The sequence below is a fragment of the Ornithorhynchus anatinus genome, chromosome 8 (assembly GCF_004115215.2).
Source record: "Ornithorhynchus anatinus isolate Pmale09 chromosome 8, mOrnAna1.pri.v4, whole genome shotgun sequence".
NCBI classification, from domain to species: Eukaryota; Metazoa; Chordata; class Mammalia; order Monotremata; family Ornithorhynchidae; genus Ornithorhynchus; species Ornithorhynchus anatinus.
This window is the reverse complement of record NC_041735.1, coordinates 28,557,024-28,581,742: the sequence shown is the minus strand read 5'-3', so window position 1 is coordinate 28,581,742 and position 24,719 is coordinate 28,557,024. Positions and strand designations below refer to the sequence as shown.

At 44.9% G+C, this 24,719-nt stretch overlaps 1 protein-coding gene across 3 annotated transcripts in view; it reads left to right on the top strand.

Moving 5' to 3' along the window:
- The window catches only part of MAPK6 (mitogen-activated protein kinase 6), a 67,286-nt gene extending 52,014 nt beyond the window's left edge, over positions 1-15,272 (top strand). For all 3 annotated transcript variants that reach the window (XM_029070942.2, XM_029070941.2, XM_029070940.2), the window contains 5 exons: positions 1,352-2,553; positions 6,388-6,532; positions 7,725-7,889; positions 11,566-11,767; positions 12,856-15,272. In XM_029070942.2, coding sequence (XP_028926775.1) covers positions 1,999-2,553; positions 6,388-6,532; positions 7,725-7,889; positions 11,566-11,767; positions 12,856-13,954 — 2,166 coding nt within the window. In that variant the 5' untranslated portion in view covers positions 1,352-1,998 and the 3' untranslated portion in view covers positions 13,955-15,272. The remainder of the gene's footprint in view (positions 1-1,351; positions 2,554-6,387; positions 6,533-7,724; positions 7,890-11,565; positions 11,768-12,855) is intronic.
- Positions 15,273-24,719: the final 9,447 nt, after the last annotated feature.

The following is a 24,719-nucleotide window of genomic DNA, read 5'->3' as shown; positions in this document are numbered from 1 at the left end:
CTGTGAGCCCCACGTGGGACAACCTCATCACCTTGTATCTCTTCTCCCCCAGCACTTCGAACAGTGCTTTGCACATAGTAAGCGCTTAACAAATGCCATCATTATTATTATTACTACCTTTACGACATTGCTAAAAACGGCTTTTTCCTCTCCATCCAAACTGCTTCTGTGCTGATCTAAGCACTTACCATATCCTGCCTTGCATCGGCCTCCTTGCTGACGTCCCTGCCTCCTGTCTCTCCAGCCCACACTTCCCTCTCTCGTCCGGATCATTTTTCTAAAAACAATACTCAGTCCGCATCTCCCTTCTCAAAAAACCTCCACTGGTTGCCCATCCGTGGCCACGTCAAACAGAAGCTCCTTACCCTCAGCTTTAAAACACTCCATCAGACTTTCCTCCTACCTTGCTTCCCTGATCTCCAACTACAACCCGGTCCGGTTTGATCTTCTAACACCAACCTACTCAGTGTACCTCAGTATTGTTTGTCTTGCTGCCGATCCCTTCCCCACATCCCCCCTCTGGCCTGGAACTCTCTCCCCGTTCATCCCTGTGCTCCTTGTGGCCATGGTGCCAGCAAGACCTGTCACAGTACGAGAAGCAGCGTGGCTCATTGGAAAGAGCACGGGCTTTGGAGTCAGGGCTCATGAGTTCGAATCCCAGCTCTGCCACTTGTCAGCTGTGTGACTGTGGGCAAGTCACTTAACTTCTCTGTGCCTCAGTTCCCTCATCTGTAAAATGGGGATTAAGACTGTGAGCCCCACGTGGGACAACCTGATTCCCCTGTGTCTACCCCAGCGCTTAGAACAGTGCTCGGCACATAGTAAGCGCTTAACAAATACCAACATTATTATTATTATTATCTCTGACAGACCACTACCCTCCCCACCTTCAAAACCATCTTCTAAAATCCCATCTCCTCCAAGAGGCCTTCCCCGACTAATCCCTAACTCCTCTAAATCCTCCCTTTTGGGTCACTTGCACACTTGCGTCTGTGGATTTCCAGAGCTGAACTAAAAACAAGCCCCATAGGGTAGTCGCAAGCTGATTGCATTTTAACTGCAGCCTCTCAAAAACACATAGCATTAAGATGGGGTGGGGGTCATATTTCCCATTCTTACTGCAACTTTCAATTGCTTGAAGCATGATTTTTTAAGGCCAATACAGATTTGTGTAGCTGCTTTGAAGCCCGACAAAATTTAATTTGAGGCTGCTTTTTTCCCCCCAGGTTTAAAAGTCGTTTCTAACGGATGCCTGTACTTGGCTGATAGAACACCAGATAGATCACAGATCTGTAAAATTGGAGGACTCATGTAAATTTACGGATCTCCATTTTTCCCTCTCTCATTCCAGGTTGTCACAGATTAAGATGGATGGTAGCTTTGATTGTGACTGTGGTGAGCTGGAGCCACCTGATCAGTAACAGAAGGCATCTTTTCTAAGTCAAGAGCTGCCCGAGCTTTCTGTTCAAAGAGACTGAAAACAAAGAAGAAAAAGGAAAAGGAACAGAAGAGAAATCGTGCTAACCAGCACCCTAGAATGACGCTGCTCAGGACCAGTCCAACACTGAATGTATCTGCACTGTGAGGAGGATGTTAATAGAAGCCTGTTTTGTGCATATTTATTCCCATTTTTGTTAAATGTTAATCCGTTTAGCGCGGCGAAGCTGAGCGCCTAGTATGTCATTTCATTCCGTTTAAGTTCCTCGAGTGTTTTCTTTCACGTCTGCAAAATTGCTGCACCTTTCTTGAGCTATGAATTCTGCAATCGTTCGAATTCTCCATACGAGCATCAGAGCTTCCGAGCTCTAAATTTCAAGGGGATCCAACGGGCCCGGCTGGCATGTGCGATGAGTGTCAAGAAGCCATCTTGCAGTGGAAGCAGAATTAATTTTCTTCTCCCTCTTTGAAAGATCTCTCCCGATACCGGTCGACGTGTCTTGTCTGCGTTTACACGGGTTCGTCGGTTCGGAAGGAAAAAGAAAGATTGAGTGTGTGAAAATGGCGGAAAAATTTGAAAGTCTCATGAACATTCACGGTTTTGATCTGGGCTCTCGGTATATGGACTTAAAACCACTAGGCTCTGGTGGCAACGGCTTAGTTTTTTCTGCTGTTGACAACGACTGTGACAAAAGAGTGGCCGTCAAGAAAATCGTCCTTACGGATCCTCAGAGTGTGAAACATGCGCTTCGAGAGATCAAGATCATCAGAAGGCTCGACCACGATAACATCGTGAAAGTGTTTGAAATCCTGGGTCCCAGCGGAAGTCGGCTAACAGATGACGTGGGCTCCCTTACAGAACTGAACTGTGTTTACATCGTTCAGGAGTACATGGAGACGGATCTGGCTAACCTCTTAGAGCAGGGCCCCTTACTGGAAGAGCACGCCAGACTCTTCATGTACCAGCTGCTACGTGGGCTCAAGTATATTCACTCGGCAAATGTACTGCATAGAGACCTCAAACCGGCCAATCTTTTCATTAATACTGAAGACTTGGTGCTGAAGATAGGTGACTTTGGTCTTGCCCGGATCATGGATCCCCATTATTCCCATAAGGTATGTGGGCGGAAGACGGAATTTGGTTGGATGCCCCCTCCCCCCGCCCCGCCTCGGGTTCCAGGTTGGCTTTCTTGCTCACTGGGCTGGGAAAAAGTCTGAGAAAGGATTAGGCTTTAATAATAATAATAATAATAATGTTGTTATTTGTTAAACGCTTACTATGTGCAGAGCACTGTTCTAAGCGCTGGGATAGGTATAGGGTAATCAGGTTGTCCCACGTGAGGCTCACAGTTAATCCCCATTTTACAGAGGAGGTAACTGAGCACAGAGAAGTTCAGTGACTCGCCCACAGTCACACAGCTGACAAGTGGCAGAGCCGGGAGTCGAACCCATGACCTCTGACTCCGAAGCCCAGGCTCTTTCCACTGAACCACGCTGCTTCCCTTTAGAAAGGGTGCTGGCTCTGATTCCCTCTGTGTCTTATCTAATTTACCCCTTTTCTGCCCGATTCCTTCAGTCATATCTCTGGCTTTCTAGAAAACCTTACTGCAGGAGACGCTTGTACGTTCTTTCACCATTTTTTGTTGTTGTTATGGTATTTGGTAAGCGCTTACTAGGTGCCGGGCACTGTTCTAAGTGCTGGGATAGATACAAGTCCCTGTCCCACTGGGGGCTTACGGTCTTAATCCCCATTTTACAGACGAAGTAACTGAGGCCTAGAGACTTGCCCAAGGTCACACAGCAGCCAGGTGGCAGAGCCGTTATTAGAACCCGGCTCCTTACAACGTCCAGACCCGTGCTCTACCCATCACCGTCTCATTTGCCCCTAGAGCTGCCTAGTGAAAGAGAGCAGTGGGTTCTCTTCCAGTTGGCGGCTAGGGACATGGAGGCACTGAAGGCAGTTGCCCATGGTAGCCACTTGGTCTAGGCCGGGCCAGGAGTAGTAGAAGCCAGGACTTCAGGCCCCCGGTTCTTTCCATTAAATGATGTTGAATCTGCCAACCTGGGATTTTGAAGGCCTGTCTGCTAGGTGGATAGCCGGTAGCGAGTGGCGTCTTCTAACACTCACCCCCAACAAAATAAAACCTAACAGAAGTTTTCGAATAAGGCTGAAGTCTTCACCCGATCCTGTAGCAGCTAGGTGTGGTGTTAACCAGAAATCTAATGGCCATGTGATGGACGGGCAATGAATGCTCTTGACTGATGATGAGTCAATTAAAATCTTCCTGAATTAATTTGAGAATCTGGTAAATTGCAGGAATTATGTTCTTAAACATAAGAGCATGAGACATGAGAAGCAGCATGGCTCAGTGGAAAGAGCATGGGCTTGGGAGGTCATGGGTTCGAATCCCTACTCTGCCACCTGTCAGCTGTGTGACTTTGGGCAAGTCACTTCCCTTTTCTGTGCCTCAGTTACCTCATCTGTAAAATGGGGATTAACTGTGAGCTTCACATGGGACAACCTGATGACCCTGTATCTACCCCAGCACTTAGAACAGTGCTCTGCACATAGTAAGCGCTTAACAAATACCAACATTATTATTATTATTAAACCGGAAGGTGGCTTCATTTTCCTGTTACCATTTTCCCTAAAGACTTCAAAAAACTTGCCCAGGGCTTAGAAACCTTAGTTCTTTGTACCGTTTCTTTGTCTGAACTTATCAGATAAAGGAAGCGAATGTGAGTTGGGATTTGCTGGAGAGATTTTGGTCTTCCTGTTGGGTTAACATCAGTTAATGTAGGCTCTAAGAAGAGATGATTTTATCGCTTTTTCAATTGCAGATTATTTTCACTCATTAAGTCGCATAATTATTGAGCGCTTATGTTGTGCAGAGCACTGTAATAAGTGCTTGAGAGAGTACACTGTAACAATAAACAGACACATTCCCTGCCCACAATGAGCTTACAGTCCAGAGGGGGACACAGATGTTGAATTACTGAGCTGTACATAAGTGCTGAGGGGCTGGGACGGGGAGATGAATAAAGGGAGCAAGTCAGGGTGATGCAGAATGGAGTGGGAGAAGAGGAAAGGAGGGCTTAGTCAGGGAAGGCATCTTGGAGGAGATGTGCTTTCAATGAGGCTTTGAATGGAAGGAGAGTAATTGTAATATTAACACAGCAGTTTGTGGGCACAAAAATTGACACCACCCTGCCCCTTCCTACCCACCATCACCCTTCAGCTTCATTCTTTCCTTTTTCATTCTTTATTCTTTTGGAATTTTCCAGTTGCCCTTCCTGCTGTACCTCATTCCTATCAGTTATATTTTAAAATGTGGTCCCTTTAAAAGAGGTCTCATTCAGGTATATTCGAGTGGCGACGGATCACACTAAGATTTAAAAATGTAATTTCTGTAAGGAAAATGAAAAAAGTTGAGTGATCGGGGATAGGACAGCCCACTTCCCAGCTCCCCGGGGAGTTCCGACCCTGCGTCAGACTCAGCCTGGGTGGGGTTTGATCTGCCCCAGCTCCTGGGTTCCTTCAGCTAAACATAGGGCAGGGCCTTAGGGCCACACTGGTCAAGACACTGCGATCTCCAATCCAGCCTGGTTCTGTTCCCAAACTCCCGGAGCTATAATTAGCCCCGCACCCTCGTGAGGGGCCCTTCCCGGCAAAGGCCAAAATCAGCGTCTCGCATATGTTCGGGTTGCATAGGACTCTTGGCAGGGTCCAGGTTGAGCATGACGAATGCTTGTATTCCCGACGACTCTTGGCCGCCCCACGGTTTTAAGCTCGAACAGTTTGCGCTTTTGCTCCATGGTTGTAGGAGAAGTGGGTGGGGTTCAGGACGGTGGAACGAGGCCCTCCCCTCCCCTTGGGAAGCGCCCCAATTGTGGACTTGCATGTGCTAGACTCGGAGCAGTGTTTGGCGGTTGGGACCTAATTCTAGTTTTGATCCTTGAAATGCAGTTGCCGTGATTACGCAGGGGAGGGTTATCCAGGGCCTTGACTTCTTTCTCCAGCCGCCTACCTGGCAAGCCCTTCGCTGCTATTCCTATCTGCACCAAAGTGTGAGAAGGGATAAAAGAAAGGAGACGAACCACGAACCACGTATCAGCGAAACTCCCTACGTGTTAATTGCTCGGCAAAAAGGTTCAGTTGGGAGGAGTCTGAGACTCTTGTCTCCAGTGGAATTCTTAAATGATTTATGGATTTCCTCCACCCATCCTCAGGGTGCCCTTTTCCACATTAGACCGGGCGTTGGCAGAGCGGCCTAGACAGCCACTTACACTATTTCCTATGTTCCCTTTCCTGCTTGGCACAGCCGTGGCTGCCAATTCCTGAATTAGACTCTAACACATGATCATTTAAATTTATTGGTGACGTTAAATGGTGCCAGGAGTCAGAAAAAGGATGGCTAGCACTTTGAAAGAGAGTAATACTTTAAAAGCATTTTAAAAACAAAGCTCCCCATCCCTACTTTAAACTGAAGGGGTGGTTTGTAAGCACTGATATGAATTTTTTTTTGTTTAAAGTTCCACAAGTGTTCTAAAATAAAAACATGTTAGAAGACCTAAGTTGTTAAAACTAGGGTAGAAATTCCTGATGGGCCACTCAAATGGGTTATCAAGCATGTGGGTGGGTTGGAGTGTGTGTCTGTGTATTTTAGAATAAAGAATTAACAAGATCACTCTTATAGAGATGGTCTCTTAGCCCTATGATTCTTTAACAGGACTATTGGAATATAAGTTTGGGCCACACTTAAACATGTAACTGGGGAGTTAAAAAAACAAAAATGAGAACATCCTTTTGAGCCCAGAGGCTTAGGTGATAATCATTTTTCATCTTTCAAAATAGTCTCAGAAATCTGAACATCTTCTAGGTGCTTGATATAAAGTATATATTTTGTATAACGTAGAACCCTAACAATTTTACCACTCTTTTCCATTTAGGGTCATCTTTCTGAAGGATTGGTCACTAAATGGTACAGATCTCCACGTCTTTTGCTTTCTCCTAATAACTATACTAAAGCCATTGACATGTGGGCTGCCGGATGCATCTTTGCTGAAATGCTGACTGGGAAAACCCTTTTTGCAGGTTAGAACTTCTTTGAATATCTGTGTAGGCATTATCTGCTGACTTTTCTCTGCCTTTGCTGTGCTCTGAATTATTTTCTGAATATTTATTGGTATCTAGATGAGTCATCTAGATTTGTAAATCTCAAGTAGCTTGTCTCGAGGGCAACAATTTTCAAATAAAATGTGTAGGAGACATATTGATGCATTTAGTATGAGATTTGACTTCACTGATTTGGGGCAGTAAAGCAGATACAGCAAAATATAGACCAGTAACAATGGATTAGGCAAATATCCGACAATACCAGCTGGCATGGCTACTTTCCGCCTTGGTTTTGTGACTAAATATTGATGTATTTACTGTAATATTTTCCTTGTCTATTTCATCAATTAGCAGGCACTGATGAGACTTTCGCCTGATCTTCAGGACAGATCAATGTGGGAGAAATATTTGGGAATGCCTTCCAGATATGAGCACTTTGTGTCCTAATTGTATAATTTTGTTCATCAGATGCTTATCTTTTATAGCAGACCATATCCCTGCCACCTGAAGCGTTGGTAGGCCTGTCTTTGACACTTCTGTCACCTTTTTAAATGTTTTAAAGCAACCCACAGGAGAACGGAAAATCGTTTGAGAACAAAAAAATCTTACCCAAAAGAGTGGGAATGTGGAAGAGACAGCAGGTGTAAAAAGATTGAGGAGCCTTAACTCTGGTCCTTGGAGAGATTTATTTATCATATATTGGACAGCTTTGAAAGTTGGCACTTTCAAAATGACCTACCTGGTTAGGTGTCGTTTTGGATCGATTTAAAACAATACTGATTTTTACCATAGTGTCTCCTATCCACCCTTTTATCTCCCCCAGGGAGGATTCAAATGACCTCTAGCTGACTGGTTTTCTGTATTTAGTGTCTCAAGTATCCCCCTTTAAGGAAGGTTCAAGTGAGTTCTTCAGGAAGTTATGAGTAACTAATAACTGAACTTTTGGAAGTATAAATTTGAGTAATTTAAGTGACCCTCAGGAGCCTACTTAAAACCAACATGTCTAATAAATGAAATGTCATATTGGTTGTCTAAATGAAGTAATTTAATACTGTTTGTGGAATTTGGATGTGTGGCACTAAAATAAATTGTATTAATATGATTTTTCACAAGTAAATCTCCATTGATTGATCTTCATGTATGTTTTGGATCATCTTTGCTTTCATTTCAGGTGCACATGAACTTGAACAGATGCAGCTGATTTTAGAATCAATTCCTGTTGTACATGAGGAAGATCGTCAAGAGCTTCTCAGTGTAATCCCAGTTTACATTAGAAACGACATGACTGAGCCTCACAAACCTTTAACTCAGCTGCTTCCAGGAATTAGTCCTGAAGGTAACATCGTTCAAGAATAATTGATTTCAGGCTTTGTTTTCCAGAGGTCAAGCAGGATCCAAAGGAAACATATCTAGGAAATATATGCAATTTTAGACACCTTCTTTCCCACCGCACCCCTACCTCAAGGCTAGTGGCAGTGGGTTCCAGTATCTGGTCCGGGCATGTGCTTGTTTCTCTCACCTTCAGTGGTATTTATTGAGCACTTACTGTGTGCAGAGCACTGTACTAAGCAGATGGGAGAGTACCTATAAATTATGTTAATACATCATTCATCCTACCCCGCATGGATGACTGCATCAGCCTCCTTGCTGACTTCCCAGCCTCCTGTCTCTCCCCACTCCAGTCCACACTTCACTCTGCTGCCTGGATCATTTTTCTACAACAACGTTCAAGCCATGTTTCCCCTCTCCACAGAAAACTCCAGGGTTACCCCTCCACCTCTTTATCAAACTCCTCACCATTGGCTTGAAAGTACTCAATCACCTTACCCCCTCCTACCTCACCTCGCTGCTTTCCTGCTACAACCCAACCCCTACACTTCGCTCCTGTAATGCCGACCTTCTCAATGGGCCTCGATCTCGTCTATCTCGCCTCTGTTCCCTCCCCGGTGTCCTGCCTCTGACCTGGCACACCCCACCCTCCTCAACTCCAACAGACAGTCTCTCCTGCTTTAAAGCCTTACTGAAGGCACATCTCCTCCAAGAGACCTTCCTGGACTAAGCCCCGCTTTCCTCTTCTCCCACTGCATCGCTCTGACTTGCTCCCATTATAATAATAATAATAATAATGTTGGTATTTGTTAAGTGCTTACTATGTGCAGAGCACTGTTCTAAGCACTGGGGTAGACACAGGGGAATCAGGTTGTCCCACGTGGGGCTCACAGTCTTAGTCCCCATTTTACAGAGGAGGTAATTGAGGCACAGAGAAGTTAAGTGACTTGCCCACAGTCACACAGTTGACAAGTGGCAGAGCCGGGATTCGAACCCATGACCTCTGACTCCAAAGCCCGTGCTCTTTCCACTGAGCCACGCTGCTCCTCCCCTCCCAGCCCCACAGTGCTTATGTACACATCTGTAAATTATATTAATGTCTGTCTCCTCCCCTCTAGACTGACAGCTCATTGTGGACAGGGAATGTGAACGTGTCTATTGTCGTATTATACTCTCCCAAGTACAGTGCTCTGAATACAGTAAGCGCTCAGTAAATTCGACTGAATGGACTAGTCGGTGGACCCATTCCCTGCCCACAGCGAGCTTACAGTCTCTCAGGGTATGATTTGTTAGTCTGGGGGCCGGGCCTCCCAGTTAACACAACCCCAATTAGAAACCGACCCCCTTTGCCTTGGAGGATAATGTTGCCCTTGTGAGGCTTTATCCTTGCTTTGGACTGAGCTAGGGTGGAAGGCATAACCACCATTTACATGGATTATTTAACCTGTGGAGACTTCACTCTCAAAGCAGTGGCTGACCCAAAAAATAAAATGAAAGTACCATTTGTCGAAGCCATAGCTGCCGTTTTTGATGCTGTAGAAAGTGCAGGGTACTTTAAGAACTCTAAGAATCAATCAATCAATCAGTGGTAATTATTGAGCGCCTACTGTCTACAGACCTCTTGGGAGAGAGAATACATTGCAAGAGAGTTGGTATATACAGTCCCTGCCCCCAAGTTTACAATCTAGTGGGGGAAACCAACATTAAAATAAATTACAGATGGGGGAAGCGGCACAGAGTAGGGATTTGTACCTAAGTGCTGGAGACTGGGAGTTGGGTGAGTAGCAGAGTGTTTAAGGGGATACAGAGTCAAGTGCTTAGGTGATGCAGAAGGAAGGGCGAATAGGCTGGGAAACTGAAAAGATAGGAAAGACTTTTTGGAGAAGGTTGTCTTTGATGATGGGGAGAGGGGTGGCCTTGGAACGTAACCCATGGACTTGGCAAAAATTCCCACATAAAGATTTAGACAAGAAGAGCAGGTGGCTGGGGAGGGGCTGGATGTGCATTTGGTCAGCTAGACGCAGGACAGAAATCAGAGGGAGGAAGCCTGACACTGCTGTATGGGAGGGAGCTTGTACGCAAGGCAGATGTCTAGAAGCGGCATAGATAAAATCTGCTAAAGTCTTATGAGGCAGCTTGGTTCTTGGCGTATTTGCTTACCGTATAGATTTGAAGTGCCCTTGAAAGAGTAAGCGTATTTTAATCCCCTACATCATTTCTGAGAGCTAAAACTTGCAAGGGATCAAGACTCCTCTAAGAAATATTTTGGAGGAATAATTGGCAGGAAGGGAAAGGAAAGATGACTGAAAACGTGACCTCAAGGTCACGAGCCTGAGGGACGGGGAATTTAATGGCCCCACCCATAGTGATGGAATCAGAGAAGGGGAATGTTTATGAGCTGTTTCTTAAAAGTTACATTTTAGGTGATAGGGCGCTCAAGTGGAGCTATGCTACAGATAATAGAAGCAACGTGGCTCAGTGGAAAGAGCACAGGCTTGGGAGTCAGAGGTCATGGGTTCTAATCCCGGCTCCACCACTTGTCAGCTGTGTGACTTTGGGGAAGTCACGTAACTTCTCTGTGCCACAGTTCCTTCAACTGTAAAATGGGGATTAAGACTGAGGCCCACGTGGGACAATCTGATGACCTTGTATTCTGCCCCCACCCCCTGGGCTTAGTACAGTGCTTGGCACATAAGTGCTTAACAAATACCATCATTATTATAATTATGGCGAGAAATTACAGGCCCAGAGAGGAGATAGATAAGTTAGGAGGTGATGGTGCCAGTGAATGAACTCCCCAAAGCCCAGGCCTGTAGAGGGAGAAGATTAGAGGGAGAAGATCCAGAGGTTTGTGGGGGAGGGGGAAGAGAATACTCAGAGTTAATGGGTGAGAGAAGGAAGAAGAAAACCAAGACAAAGGAGTTCTCTGCTAAGAAGAGAACTTGGTTAACATGGTGGGTAGAATTCCTGCCTAGAAGGTAACAGGAAAAGAGAGATTCATCAACAAAACCAAATAGCACCGCCCCCCCTCCAGAGGAAGGATCCAAATGGATCCCACTGGAGAAGAGACCCATTGGATATACCGAGAAAGGGATGATGGTGACTAGCAGAGTTTTAGAAGAGTTGTGATGTTAGTTCTTTGGGAGGTGGTTGGAAAGGAATTTGAGGCAGTGGATGGAAACAAGTTTGTGAAGTTCAGCCATGGTGCAAATTCTCCAGAATTGGAGAATTGGAGAACATATGGAAGAGCAATAGAATGACAGTTGTAAGGGACAATAATAGTGACAGCTTCTTCAGAATTGGAGAGCCCTAGGTATGCCTTCAGCAGAAGGGATGGGGCTGGAAAATAGGAAAAAGTGGAGGAAGCTGAAAACAAAGTCTTGCCTAGGTCTCTCTCTCAGGTCATCCAGGTGATGGAGTTAGCATTCCAGAATGTGATGGGAAGAGGAATGAATGAATATGGGGAATAGGGCACATCAAGGTCAGGGAATCATCTGACCACATAAGCAAAGTAGTACAATTCAGTAACCTTAAATTCATCATTCTTGTTTTAGCTTCCCAGTTTAATCCTGTTGCATAACACCCCAAAATGTGTTCCGTCATTTTAAACCTGCCATGGGAAAGACAGTCCCACTCAGGTCTCTCAAACTTCTTGTCTCGTGTTTCCTCCTTGACCTCGGCAGCACTGGACTTCCTGGAGCAAATTCTGACATTTAGTCCTATGGATCGATTGACGGCAGAAGAAGCCTTGTCCCATCCTTACATGAGCATCTACTCCTTTCCCACCGATGAGCCCATCTCCAGTCATCCTTTTCACATTGAAGATGAAGTGGATGATATTTTGCTCATGGATGAAACACACAGTCACATTTATAACTGGGAAAGGTAAATCAATTCTAGATCAGTCACTCAGAGGTACTTAGTGAGCGATAACCGTGTACAGAGCACTGTTCTAAGCTCTTGGGAAAGTGCGATATAATGGAGCTGGGAGACACGATCCTTGCCCTAAGGAGCTAGATGAGATTTCTTAGTTATTAACTTGGATTTATTTATCAACTTGAATAGAAACGGTTTTTTCCTGAAATGTATCCCAGGGCCGTAAGCATCTGTGGGGAAAAAAAACTCCTAACTCCTACTTCCCCTGCCCTTTTTACATCCATTTGGATACGTGAATCCCTTTGCAACTGAAACTAGAAATAGCCTTTACAGAATTGCCATTGTGTTTGAAACATTGCTTAGGAAGAGCAGATGTGAATTCTGAAAAAAAAAAATTCTGCTGTATTATCAAAATCCATAAAGGCATTTTGAGTTAATTTTCTTGGTAATAATAATGATGGTATTTAAGTGCTTACTTTGGGCCAAGCACTGTTCTAAGTGCTGGGGTAGATACAAGATTATTAGATTGTCCCACATGGGGCTTAAGTCTTAATCGCCATTTTACAGATAAGGTAACTGAGGCCCGGAGAAGTTAAGTGACCTGACTTTGGGCCAAGTCACACAGCTGACAAGCGGCAGAGCGGGAATTAGAACCCATAACCTCCGACTCCCAAGCCCAGGCTCGCCGCTAAGCCTCGATATGTGTTGGTCTCAAAGTTGTAGGTTTGCGCAAAGGAAAAACAAAAGCATTTAAAAATGCCCTTTTGGGTTGTGTCAGAAAGTTTAGAGGATTTAAAAACAGGCTCATGGTAAGGAAGGATGTCCAACTAAACAGTGGAGCGGATTACTGAAGGCGGTCTCCGAGTCTGTCCTGTTAGAAATCAAATCGACTCGCCTCGCCCAGGGATGACTTTAAGGGTCTTGGCCCTGCCAGAAAGGGAACAGCGCCTACTTGGATGGCCCCTCTGGGCATCTTCCAGCATTATTATTTTCTCCAACTGCTAAGAATAAAGCTGAGAGGCTTCATCATTAGGCATTCCATCCTTCCAGCGTGTGTAAGGGCCGAGATAGTGACACTAATATATTCATGATTTCAGGTACCACGAAAGTGAATTTTCTGAGCACGATTGGCCTTTACACAATAATTACGATATCGATGAAGTTCAGCGTGACCCTCGGGCTCTTTCTGATGTCACCGACGAAGAGGAAGTGCAAGTAGATCCTCGCAAATACTTGGATGGAGATCGAGAAAAGTACCTGGAGGATCCGGCTTTCGATACCCACTACTCTACCGAGCCCTGTTGGCCGTATCCAGATCATCACGAGAACAAATATTGTGATCTGGAGTGCAGTCACACCTGTAACTACAAAATGCGATCGTCGTCGTACCTAGATAACTTGGTTTGGAGGGAGAGCGAAGTTAACCATTATTATGAGCCCAAGCTTATCATAGATCTTTCAAACTGGAAAGAGCAAAGCAAGGAAAAGTCCGATAAAAAAGGCAAGTCAAAATGTGAAAGGAATGGGTTGGTTAAGGCTCAGATAGCACTTGAGGAAGCATCCCAGCAGCTGGTCGAGAAAGAGAGGGAGAAGAATCAAGGCTTCGACTTTGATTCCTTTATAGCGGGAACCATTCAGCTTAGTTTACAACACGAGTCTACTGATGTTGACAAATTAAATGACTTGAACAGCTCAGTGTCCCAACTAGAACCGAAGGGTTTACTGTCAAAGTCGGTGAGCCGGGAGAAGCAGGAGAAAGGAATGGCCAACCTGGCTCAGTTGGAAGCCTTGTATCAGTCATCCTGGGATAGCCAGTTCGGAAGTGGCGGGGCGGAGTGCTTTCTCATCGACCAGTTCTGTTGTGAAGTGAGGAAGGATGAACACATTGAGAAGGAAAACACTTACACCAGTTACTTGGATAAGTTTCTTAGGCAGAAGGAAGATGCGGAGATGCTAGAAATGGAGCCAGCCGATGACGGGAAGCTCGGGGAGAAGGAAAGCGAGGAGGGTTTCCCCGACAATAGCGGGGAGTTCCTGTTCAACAAGCAGCTCGAGTCCATCGGCATTCCCCAGTTTCACAGCCCCGTGGGTTCCCCCCTTAAATCAATCCAGGCCACACTGACACCTTCTGCTATGAAATCTTCCCCCCAGGTCCCCCATAAGACCTACAGCAGCATTCTGAAACACCTAAACTAAAACACTCAGCAGACATTTCTTTTTTGTATTTTTCATGAAATCTGTTTGTCTTTTTTATTCCTAGTGTAATTTTTTTACTTGAATCAGATGGTGTCATTTTAGTATGAATTTCACTAGTTCTCTGAGTTTACCATTGTTTTTAAAACCCAGAATTGCTTTCTATACACGAGTTAGTTTTCTTTTAAACTGGCATGTTGTTTGCACACAAAACGAAAGAACAGCAAAATAATGCAATGCAGGAGGAGATGAAAAATGCACTAAACCAAGTGAAAACATGCTCTCAGTCAAAACCATTGTTTTGCAGAAAAAAAAACCACAAAACCTTGCCTTGAAATTTACACAGTGAGACTGTACATAATTGCATGAAAATATCTATTTTTTTCCTAGAACGTTTTTCATTCATGAGTATTTTCAAGTTTTTTCATACTGTACACATTTCTTAAAACACATGATACCAGCAGCAACTGAAAAATGAATGCCGAATTTGGTACGCATGTGTTATCTACCTCAAGGTAACAGAAGTATGTGGCAAAACATGTTCCCCGCCCGTAGTGCTTCACGATATGCACTTCTATTTAGCCAGCATTACTCCAGTAGCTACTCTTCTCAAGAATCATTCACTGTTTATAAATGTCCCGGGATGCATTCTTTATAGTGAAGTGTTACTACACTGCATTTTATTTATTTTAGCAAATCAGTATATTTTCTGTATTTAATTATAGGAAGTTAACTTAGTTTCCGCTGCATTATTTGCATATTTGCAAATAGTCGCGTTTGTTTTGTTTTTTTTTTTCCTTCCGTCTAGCCCTATGGCTCGTTGCCTACTGAGCTGAATATAGAACATCAGCTTATTCTGAGGCTGCCCCACATATTCAATTTACTTCAGTGTTCATTTCAAGTAAAGCGCTCACTGTGTAGAGGAATTTGTATTTTGGAGGTGCTTGATCTACTAAAATGAAAAATTAGGAACTGCTTTTCCAAAATGCTCCTAGAAGTCTTAATTGTGTTCATTTTTTTAAAAAAAATTTTGTAATGTTAGACTTGTGTGCATGAAAGTAATTAAGGTACACCATGACTGTAGGTTAAAAGTTGTATATGGTAAGACATCTTTGGTTTTTGTTTTCTTCTGTATGTTTTTACCGAATGATCTATTCCCCACGCCAAGCAAGCATGAGTAAAATTAGGCTAAATGTAGCATGTGGCATCTCAGTCTCTTGAAAAATTTGTTTCACAATTTTCCTTTGGATACTGTCTGTATCTTTGGTTAAACTGTTTAAAGAAAAAGATGAATAAAACAAATAAACATGGCCAGCATAAAGTGGCTCTTGTTTGCCTTCTTGCACTATGGGAATTTAAGGAGCTGGGGGCCTTAGCCATCCGCTGAAAGTCAGCATTCGTCACCTCCGCCGTAAAGCAGTACAATTTTCTTGCTCCTCATCCCATTTGGTCGGTTTTAGACAATTTACCATCATCCTTTAGTAACCAAAAAGGAGGAATGGATTGTTTTGGAGGAAAACTCACAGCCAAGTCACTTGGAAGTGATCAATATTATTTGGGTTTTGAAGATTGCCTTTAAATGCTTTTTCCAGGAGAGGGCTTGAAAACCCCAAGAAAACATCTGTTACTGATTATTCATAGCTCCATCATTCATTACGGTAACAAAGTTCTTAACATGACCAAATTCCCGTTTACTCAGTCGATGGTATTTATTGAGCACTTTCCTCGTTCAGAGCACCAAGCCACAAGGTACTTACAATATAGTTAGGGAAATGGGCATTAAAATCAATTACAGGGAGGAGAAGGAGCAGAGTAAGAGGTGCAGTGAGGCTGGGGTTGGGATGGGTATCCAAGTGAGTATACATCCAAGTTCACAGACAATGCAGAAGGGAGTGCAGATAGGTTTGGGGGAAAAGAGATTGATCAGGAATAGCTCCTTGGAGGAAATAGGATTTTAATAATTATGGTATTAGTTAAGCGCTTACTATGCGCTAGGCACTGTACTAAGCACTGGGGTGGATAGCAGCGTGGCCCCATCCAGCACTTATGTATATATATATAATTCTACTTATTCATATTGATGCCTGTTTACTTGTTTTGATGTCTGTCTCCTCCCTCTTGACTGTAAGCCCACTGTAGGCAGAGATTGTCTCTATTGCTGTATTGTACTTTCCAAGCGCTTAGGACATTGCTCTGCACACAGTAAGCGCTCAATTAATACGATTGAATGAAAGAGCCTGGGCTTGGGAGTCAGAGGTCATGGGTTTGAATCCCTGCTCTGCCACTTCATTCATTTAATTCATTAAAATCGGTAACAGATAGAGACAGTCCCTGCCCTTTGACGGGCTTACGGTCTAATCGGGGGAGATGGACAGACAATAGCAATAAATAGAATCGAGGGGATGAACGTCTCATTAAAACAATAGCAAATAAATAGAATCAAGGTGATGTACATCTCATTAACAAAATAATAGAATTAAGGTGATGTACATCTTATTAACAAAATAAATAGGGTAATGAAAATATATACAGTTGAGCGGACAAGTACAGTGCTGAGGGGAGGGGAAGGGAGAGGGGGAGGAGCAGAGGGAAAGGGAAAAGAGGGCTTAGCTGAGGGGAGGTGAAGGGGGGGATAGAGGGAGCAGAGGGAAAATGGAGAGCTCAGTCTGGGAAGGCCCCTTGGAGGAGGTGAGCTGTAAGTAGGGTTTTGAAGAGGGGAAGAGAATGAGTTTGGCGGAGGTGAGGAGGGAGGGCATTCCGGGACAGCGGGAGGACGTGGCCCAGGGGTCGACGGGATAAGCGAGAACGGGACGGTGAGGAGGTGGGCAGCAGAGGAGCGGAGTGTGCGGGGTGGGCGGTAGAAAGAGAGAAGGGAGGAGAGGTAGGAGGGGTGAGGTGATGGAGAGCCTTGAAGCCTAGAGTGAGAGGTTTGTCAGCTATGTAACAGTGGGCAAGTCACTTCACTTCTCTGGGCCTCAGTTCCCTCATCTGTAAAATGGGGATTAACTGTGAGCCTCACGTGGGACAACCTGATTACCCTGAATCTACCCCAGCGCTCAGAACGGTGCTCGGCACATAGTAAGTGCTTAACAAATACCAACATTATTATTACAAGCAAATCAGGTTGAAACAGTCCCTTTCCCACGTGGGGCTCACAGTCTCAATCCTCATTTTACAACTGAGGGGACTGAGGCCCAGAGAGGTTAAGTGACTTCCCCGAGGTCACGTAGCCGGCGAGTGGCAGAACTGGTATTAGAACCCATGACCTTCTGACTCCCAGGCCCGTGCTCTCTCCACTACACCATGCTGCTTCTCATAGTAAGGCTTCGACGGGAGCGTGGGGGGGTGGGGTGTCATATTTGCAGGGGAAGGAGTTCCAGGCCAGAGGGAAGATTTCCAGTTGCATAAAGGCCCCTTCATATTAGTTGTAGTTCAGTCCATTATTGTCAAGCTGCGGAAATTACAAGAGCCAGAGCATCTCTGGGTCATGGGTTTGAATCCCTGCCCTGCCATCTGGTAGCTGTGTGACCTTGGGCACGTCACTTAACTTCTCTGTGCCTCAGTTCCCTCATCTGCAAAATGGGGATTAAGACTGTGAGCCTCACGTGGGACAACCTGATTACCCTGTATCTACCCCAGCGCTTAGAACAGTGCTCTGCACATAGTAAGCACTTAACAAATACCAACATTATTATTATTATTCACAATATTATTTATTACCCTATTTATTTTGCTAATGAGGTGTACATCCCCTTGATTCTATTTATCGTGATAATGTCCTGTTTTTGTTTTGTTCTGTTTTGCTGTGCTGTCTGTCTCCCCCGATTAGACTGTGAGCCCGCCATTAGGCAGGGATGGTCTCTCTCTGTTGCCGAATTGTACGTTCCAGGCGCTTAGTACAGTGCTCTGCACATAGTAAGCATTCAATAAATACTATTGAATGAATTCACAAATACCCTTATTATTATCTTCATATCTCTTAATTCCCTTTCTAGATGATTTGATCTGATCTTTAAATATTCAATTTAACTGCCCTCTGGAACTCTCTTCACTCTAATATGGCTTCTTGAACTTGTCTCACTTTCCTTTAATAGGTAATAATGATGGTATTTGTTCAGCGCTTACTATGTGCCAAACACTGTTCTAAGCGCTGGGGGAGATGCAAGGAAATCAGGTTGTCCCATGTGGGGCTCACGGTTGTAATCCCCATTTTACAGATGAGGTAACTGAGGCACAGAGAAGTGAAGTGCCTTGCTCAAAGTCACACAGCTAACGAGGCGGGGCCGGGATTAGAACCCACAACCTCTGACTCCCAAGCCCGTGCTCTTTCCACCAAGCCACTCTGCTTCTCTACTTCTTTCCTTTCTATTATCCTTTCTATTTACATAACAGAACAACTTGAGTTGAAAGCATTAATGACACCTAAAGATGGAAAATTAATTCTTTAATGGTATTTGTTAAGTGTTTACTATGTTCCAGGCACTGCACTAAACACTGGGATAGACATATGCTATTCAGGTTGGACATGGTCCATGTGCTACAGTGAGGTTCTAAGACTTTAATCTTCACTTTACAAATGAGGCAACAGAGGCATAGAGAAGTGGCGTGGCTCAGTAGAAAGAGCCCGGGCTTGGGAGTCAGAGGTCATGGGTTCTAATCCTGACACCACCATTTGTCAGCTGTGTGACTTTGGGCATGTCACTTAACTTCTCTGGGCCTCAGTTCCCTCATCTGTAAAATGGGGATTAAGACTGTGAGCCCCATGTGGGCTCACCTTGATCACCTTGTATCCTCCCAGCACTTAGTGCTTTGCACATAGTAAGCGCTTAAAAAATACCATCATCATCATCATCACAGAGATATTAAATGTCTTGCCCACGGTCACAGCAAATGGAAAATGCAGTGAACAAGATTAGTAAAGAAAATAATGTGGAAATATTTGAAAACTTGGGAGGAAAGTGATGCGAAAATAAATTTAGGTAAAAGGAAGACCTTAAGAGGCTCGTAAAATTGCAGAGCTCAATAACTAGAATGTGGGAAGGGATGCAACTTTTGATTCCCTTGTTCATGGTTTTATATTGGCTTTTTTAGCTGTATTTAGCTGTCTGTTTTAAAGAGATTTATTTGCAGTTCTTGGAGGCAACAAGTTTGACTGACTTATATGGGTGTCCCTTTCAGGTGTAGGAGCCTGAACCAGATTTTCTTTTGGAAGAACTCCCTCCCTGGCCTCTTCATCTAACTATCTTTGGATTCTTATTCACCTCAGGCTTTATCAGATCACATTCTCTAATGTGCTTTGGGAAACAAACGATGTTCTGGGCAGAGGAGAACTGATTCTGTTATCCTAGAAGAGGGAGTTGTTGGAACATACTTTCTATTCCAAAGTAAACATTTTCCGGGCCGATACTCTATCTGCCTACTATTTTTCTTCCACCATTCATTCCTAAGAGGAATTCATGAGCTCGGCATGAGAAATAGGTTTTAGCATGTGTCTCACGACCAGTAAGAAGCCTCTTTACCCATTGGCCTTTAGAGCGACTATTCAGAGATTCAGAGCTTCCATTTAGTCAGGATTTGGTCATCGAGTCAGGCCCCCAAAATGCAGAAATAAATCAACCATTTCCCCTTCAAACCATCCTTGCATGCTAGCAACTAACCCAGTATTTGTCAAGCGCTTACTATGTGCAGAGCACTGTTCTAAGTGCTGGGGTAGATACAGGGGAATGAGGTCCCATGTGAGGCTCCCAGTCTTCATCCCCATTTTACAGATGAGGGAACTGAGGCACAGAGAAGTGAAGTGACTTGCCCATAGTCACATAGCTGACAAGGGGCAGAGTCGGAATTCGAACCATGACCTCTGACTCCCAAGCCCGGGCTCTTCCCACTGAGCCATGCTGCTTCTCTATTCTTCTCTAAACCCAGTTGGGAAATTATTTTTTGCTGGGAGAATAGAAACACTCACCCAAGACTAGGCCCAGCAGTGTAGGGGGTGGGAAAGTCGGGGAGCAGGCGAACAACTCTGCTCTGGGAATCTGAGAAGCAATGCGGGTTAATGGAAAGAACCCAGGCTTGGGAGTCAGAAGACCTGGGTTCTAATTCTGCCTCCCTCAGGTTTCTGCTGTGTGACTTTGGACAAGTCACTTAACTTTTCTGGGCCACAGGTACTTCATCTGTAAAAATGGGATTAAGATTCAAGGAAAGATTTCTTCCTCTCGGTTGCCCCAGTCCTCCCCTGACACTGGGGACCAGGATGACTGGAAAAGGGGAAGGGGTTCTGTAGGTACCAATTCCCTTTTTGGGGAATTCAGATAGATACACCCTTAAAGATGGAAGAGGGGATTTAAAGGGATCTAAAACCATCTGCAAAAAACACACCTCCTTTGGAGAGCCATGTAAGTAAGCTGTCTGACTGCAGTGAGAAATTTTATCTCCAATCACAATTCTCTTTCACAATTTTTCTTTAGCACCCAGAATGCTAGCTGATGGTAGCAAACAATAGCAGATTTTCTGGGATTTCGAGGTGGTGAGGGCATTTTAAGGAGGAGAAAAAGAGGAAAATATTTTGTTCTGAGTTTATGCAAAGATCTTACAAGTGTCAGTTTCTGCATCTGCTTTTCTGTGGAATTTTTCGATTGATAAATGCCATTCATTGATGTGATGTCCATGAACATTCCCGCTGACCTGTAGCTGCGAGGTTCCATGATGGCCATGATTTAGCCCGTCTTGAGAGTCAGAATTAATTTCTCAGGACACAAAACTCAAGAGGTCAGGTGTCAGCCTGGGTCCCTGATGGGGAGGGACTTGGACTTGATTATATTTTCCAACTCTTTGGGGAAAACGGCTCATCAGAGCCAAGGAGAGGGGACCTAACCAAAGAAATAGCTAAAGGGTCCAAAAATAGACTTCCATTGTCAACTTTTCATTGAGTACCCAGGGCCACAAACGGTTTCAGAGAACTAACAGGCCAGAAAGCCACTTTGTTAACAATAATAATAATAATAATAATTGTTGTTGACATTATTAAACACCTAGTATGTGCCAAGCACTGGGATAGATTTTATACACTCGGATCACAGTTACTGTCCCACAAGGGGCTTAGAGTCTAACCCTCACTTTACAGAAGAGGAAACGGAGACACAGAGACGTTAAGTGACTTGCCCAAGGTCACACAGCAGGTGAGTGACAGAGCCAGGGTTAGAACCCAGGTCTTCTGACTCCCAGGAGAGCCACACTGCCTCCCCACTGTCAGAGAGTGGGATGAACGAAGCTCAAAAAGGCACAGACCATCACTCTTATAGTCCATCGACTGCATTTATTGAACATCTACCATGGGCAGAGACCTCGACTAGGCACTTGGGGGACAATAAGATATGATACCTGTCCTTGAGGAGCTTACATTCTAAAAGGGAAGACAAGATGAAGTGAATCTATGAGTATTCAGGAGCTAAAGAGCATGACCGCCTTTCAGGGTCGCACCTGGGGAGTTTCCAGTACTCTACCAGTCTCGGCTATGGGAGGGAGTGTCAAGCAGAGGCCTACTCATTCCACTCTGAGCTTGGCAAGTGGCTAGTGAGTGGAAGGCAAAACTCACCCATGCTGGGCAGCAGCGGCACGGGAACGAGTCGAGGGCGGAGACTCAAGTTTACTGCGTGGAAGGAGGCATTGGTAACCCCCTTCTGTATTTTTACCAAGAAAACTCTACGGATACGGTACCAGAACGATTGTAAATGGAGAGCGGGGAGTTCTGGGAGAGATGTGTCTGTGATGTCGCCATGGGTCGGAAACGACTCGACGGCTTATGACAAGACCAAGAGCATGAGATAGATTTAAATAAAAAGCACAGATCAGTCAGCCAGTAATCTGACGGATAAGCACATAGGAAAGAACACTGCATAGGGATGAGAGGTTGTCATGGCCAGGACAGTGGAGCTTGTAGTACTTAGAAACTGAAGAGGCAGGATTTGGATTCCATGGTTTTCTTACCCAAAAGATGGTTCATTTCTCCAGGCCATTCAACTTCTCCCCTCCCTGTCTCCAGCCTCTCCAATTCACATTACTGCGTGGAACATGTCCTTGAAACGGAGCTCGGCATACATCTCTCCTCGCCTCAAGAACCTCCACTGGCTTTCTATTTCCCCCTCTATCGTACTTAGAGATCTCCACTGATAGATCAAACAATCAATTGTATTTACTGAGTGCTTACTGAGTGCAGAGTACTAAGCACTTGGGGGAGTATAGTACAATAGAGTTGGTAGATATTAACACAGTCCATCATCCTTCAGGGGTATTTATTAAGTTCTTACTGTGTGCAGGGCACTGTACTGAGCACTTGGGAGTCCAATAGAGTAAGTCGAGACAATCCCTGCCCTCCAGAAGCTTACAGTCCAGCGGGGGAGAGAGACATTAAAATAAATTACAGGTAGGGGAAGAAACAGAGGATGAAGATATGCATAAAAGGGATAAGGGTGGGGTGAGTTCCTAAATGCTTAGGGTGTACAGACTCAAGCTCATGGGTGATTCATTAGGGAGGGAAAATTGGATGGGGAGGTAAGAGATATTCAGATGAGGCTTCCAAATGGAGATGGCAATTTCAGTAGGGCTTTGAAGATGGGGAGAGTAGAAAACTGTCAGATGTCATGGGGGCTGGGGGTTGTTTGAGGCCAGAGAGAGGGTGTGAGCAAGAGGTCGATGAGAGAGAAGAGAGTGAGGTTGATATTAGAGGAGCAAAGGGTACAGACTGGGTTGAAGTGGTAGAGGAGCAAGGGAAAGCAGGGGGGGGAGGAGCAAGGGTAAGTAGGGGGAGGAGCTAAGAGTCCACGGAGGAGACAGACATTAAAATAAATTCCCTGTGTACCAGAGGTTGTGAGAAGTCCCTGCCGTTTTCCCTTCCAGACCTCATTGTTTGCTTTGGCTAAGTGCTTGCTTAAACCTTGCTGGAATTCTCTACGTAGCTCCACTCATCATCGGAAGGATGCTCTTCCATTCAGAGACGAGGTGTGGCTCGCTTGCTTAGCTGGAATTTCAGATTCCAAGATGCCTATGACCCTGACCTCTGACCAGGGACCCCTGGGAGCCGCCTCACCCTCAATCCACTCCTCCTGCTTACTAAATGCTTAGTACAGTGCTAAGCACACAGTAAGCACTCAATAGATACGATTGAATGAATAAACAATTTAACCCCCACTGTTTCCTTTGGTGCCCACCTCACCTGTCCACTCCCATCCTTTCATGCTGCCAACAGCTTCTCCTCCTTTCCCCTTGGGCCTAGTGCTAGTTCCAGAAGGCAGGACCTCCCTCTCCCTTTCTTCTCCCAGGGCTTTCCCAGGGCTGGCAGCGAGACACTTCACCACCCCAAGGCAGGGAAAGATCTGGCTCTCCCTTCCTGTTCCACATGACATCATTACATCGTATTGCATGGAGTCCAGTGTTCTGTATGTTATCAGACCAAAGGCCATTCGAAGCCCAACATTTCTCTCCGGGGGACTCCGTGCTCCCCACCCCTAATTCTGGAGCCATTGTGTTCACCTCCTCGGTCCCTATTCACCAAGGTGCCACTTCTGCCAGGGGTACCCTTACACGTTTCCCTCCACCCCCACCTTTCCCCCCCTCCTCCACCCCACAGTCACCCCTTGCTGGTACATCCTGAGGCAACTGACTCAATCGCTTTAGTATTATGGTCTGAAACCAACCCTCAATTAATAATAACTATACTCATAGAGTCCTTTGTATAATAATAATTATGGTATTTGTTAAGCGCTTACTATGTGCCAAGCACTACTAAGCCCCGGGGTAGTTACAAGCAAATCGGGTTGGACACAGTCTCTGTCGCAGTCTTAACCCCCATTTTACAGATGAGGTAACTGAAGCGCAGGGAAGTGAAGTGACTTGGCCGAAGCCACATAGCAGACAAGTGGTGGAGCCGGATTTAGGACCCATGACCTACTGACTCCCAGGCCTGTGCTGTATCCACTATACCATGCTGCTTCTATGTGCCAAACACTGTACTAAGCGCTGGGGTAGATAAAACAATCATATTGAATCCATGCTGCCGATATAAGAGGGGGTTTCTCTACCCACAGCACCTTATAGATCTTTGCTTTTTGTCTCTATGTTGTTTTAGTGTTTTTGTTTCATCTCCCCTCATGTGTCTGTTGTCTATCCCTTCTCCCCCTCTCTATTCTTAGATGAGATCCCCCTGAGGGAGAGGAACTGTTTAATTTCCAACTAGGTATACTTTCCCAGAGTTCAGTATAGTGCTCAGCACATGATAGGCATTTAATACATACTACTTACTAAAGCTATTTCTTCCATCTAGGCTGTAAGCATGTTAATAATGATAATAATAATTATTATGGTATTTGTTAAGCACTTACTGTGCATCAGGCACTGTACTAGGCAATGGGGTGGATGCAAGCAAACTGGGTTGGACACAGTCCCTGTCCTATGTGGGGCTCACGGTCTCGATTCCCATTTTACAGATGAGGTAACTGAGGCCCAGAGAAGCGAAGTGACTTACCCAAAGTCACACAGCAGACAAGTGGTGGAGCTGGAATTAGAACCCACGACCTTCTGACTCCCAGGCCTGTGTTCGATCCACTGCGCCATGTTGTGGATAGGGAATGTGTCTACCAATTCTGTTATATTGTACTCTCCCAAGGGTTTAGTACAGTCTTCTGCACACAGTAAGTGCTCAATAAATACAACTAATTGATTGGATGATTGATTTGTCCTGTAGTGGAGAAGACTTCTCCAGATCCTTGCCCAAACT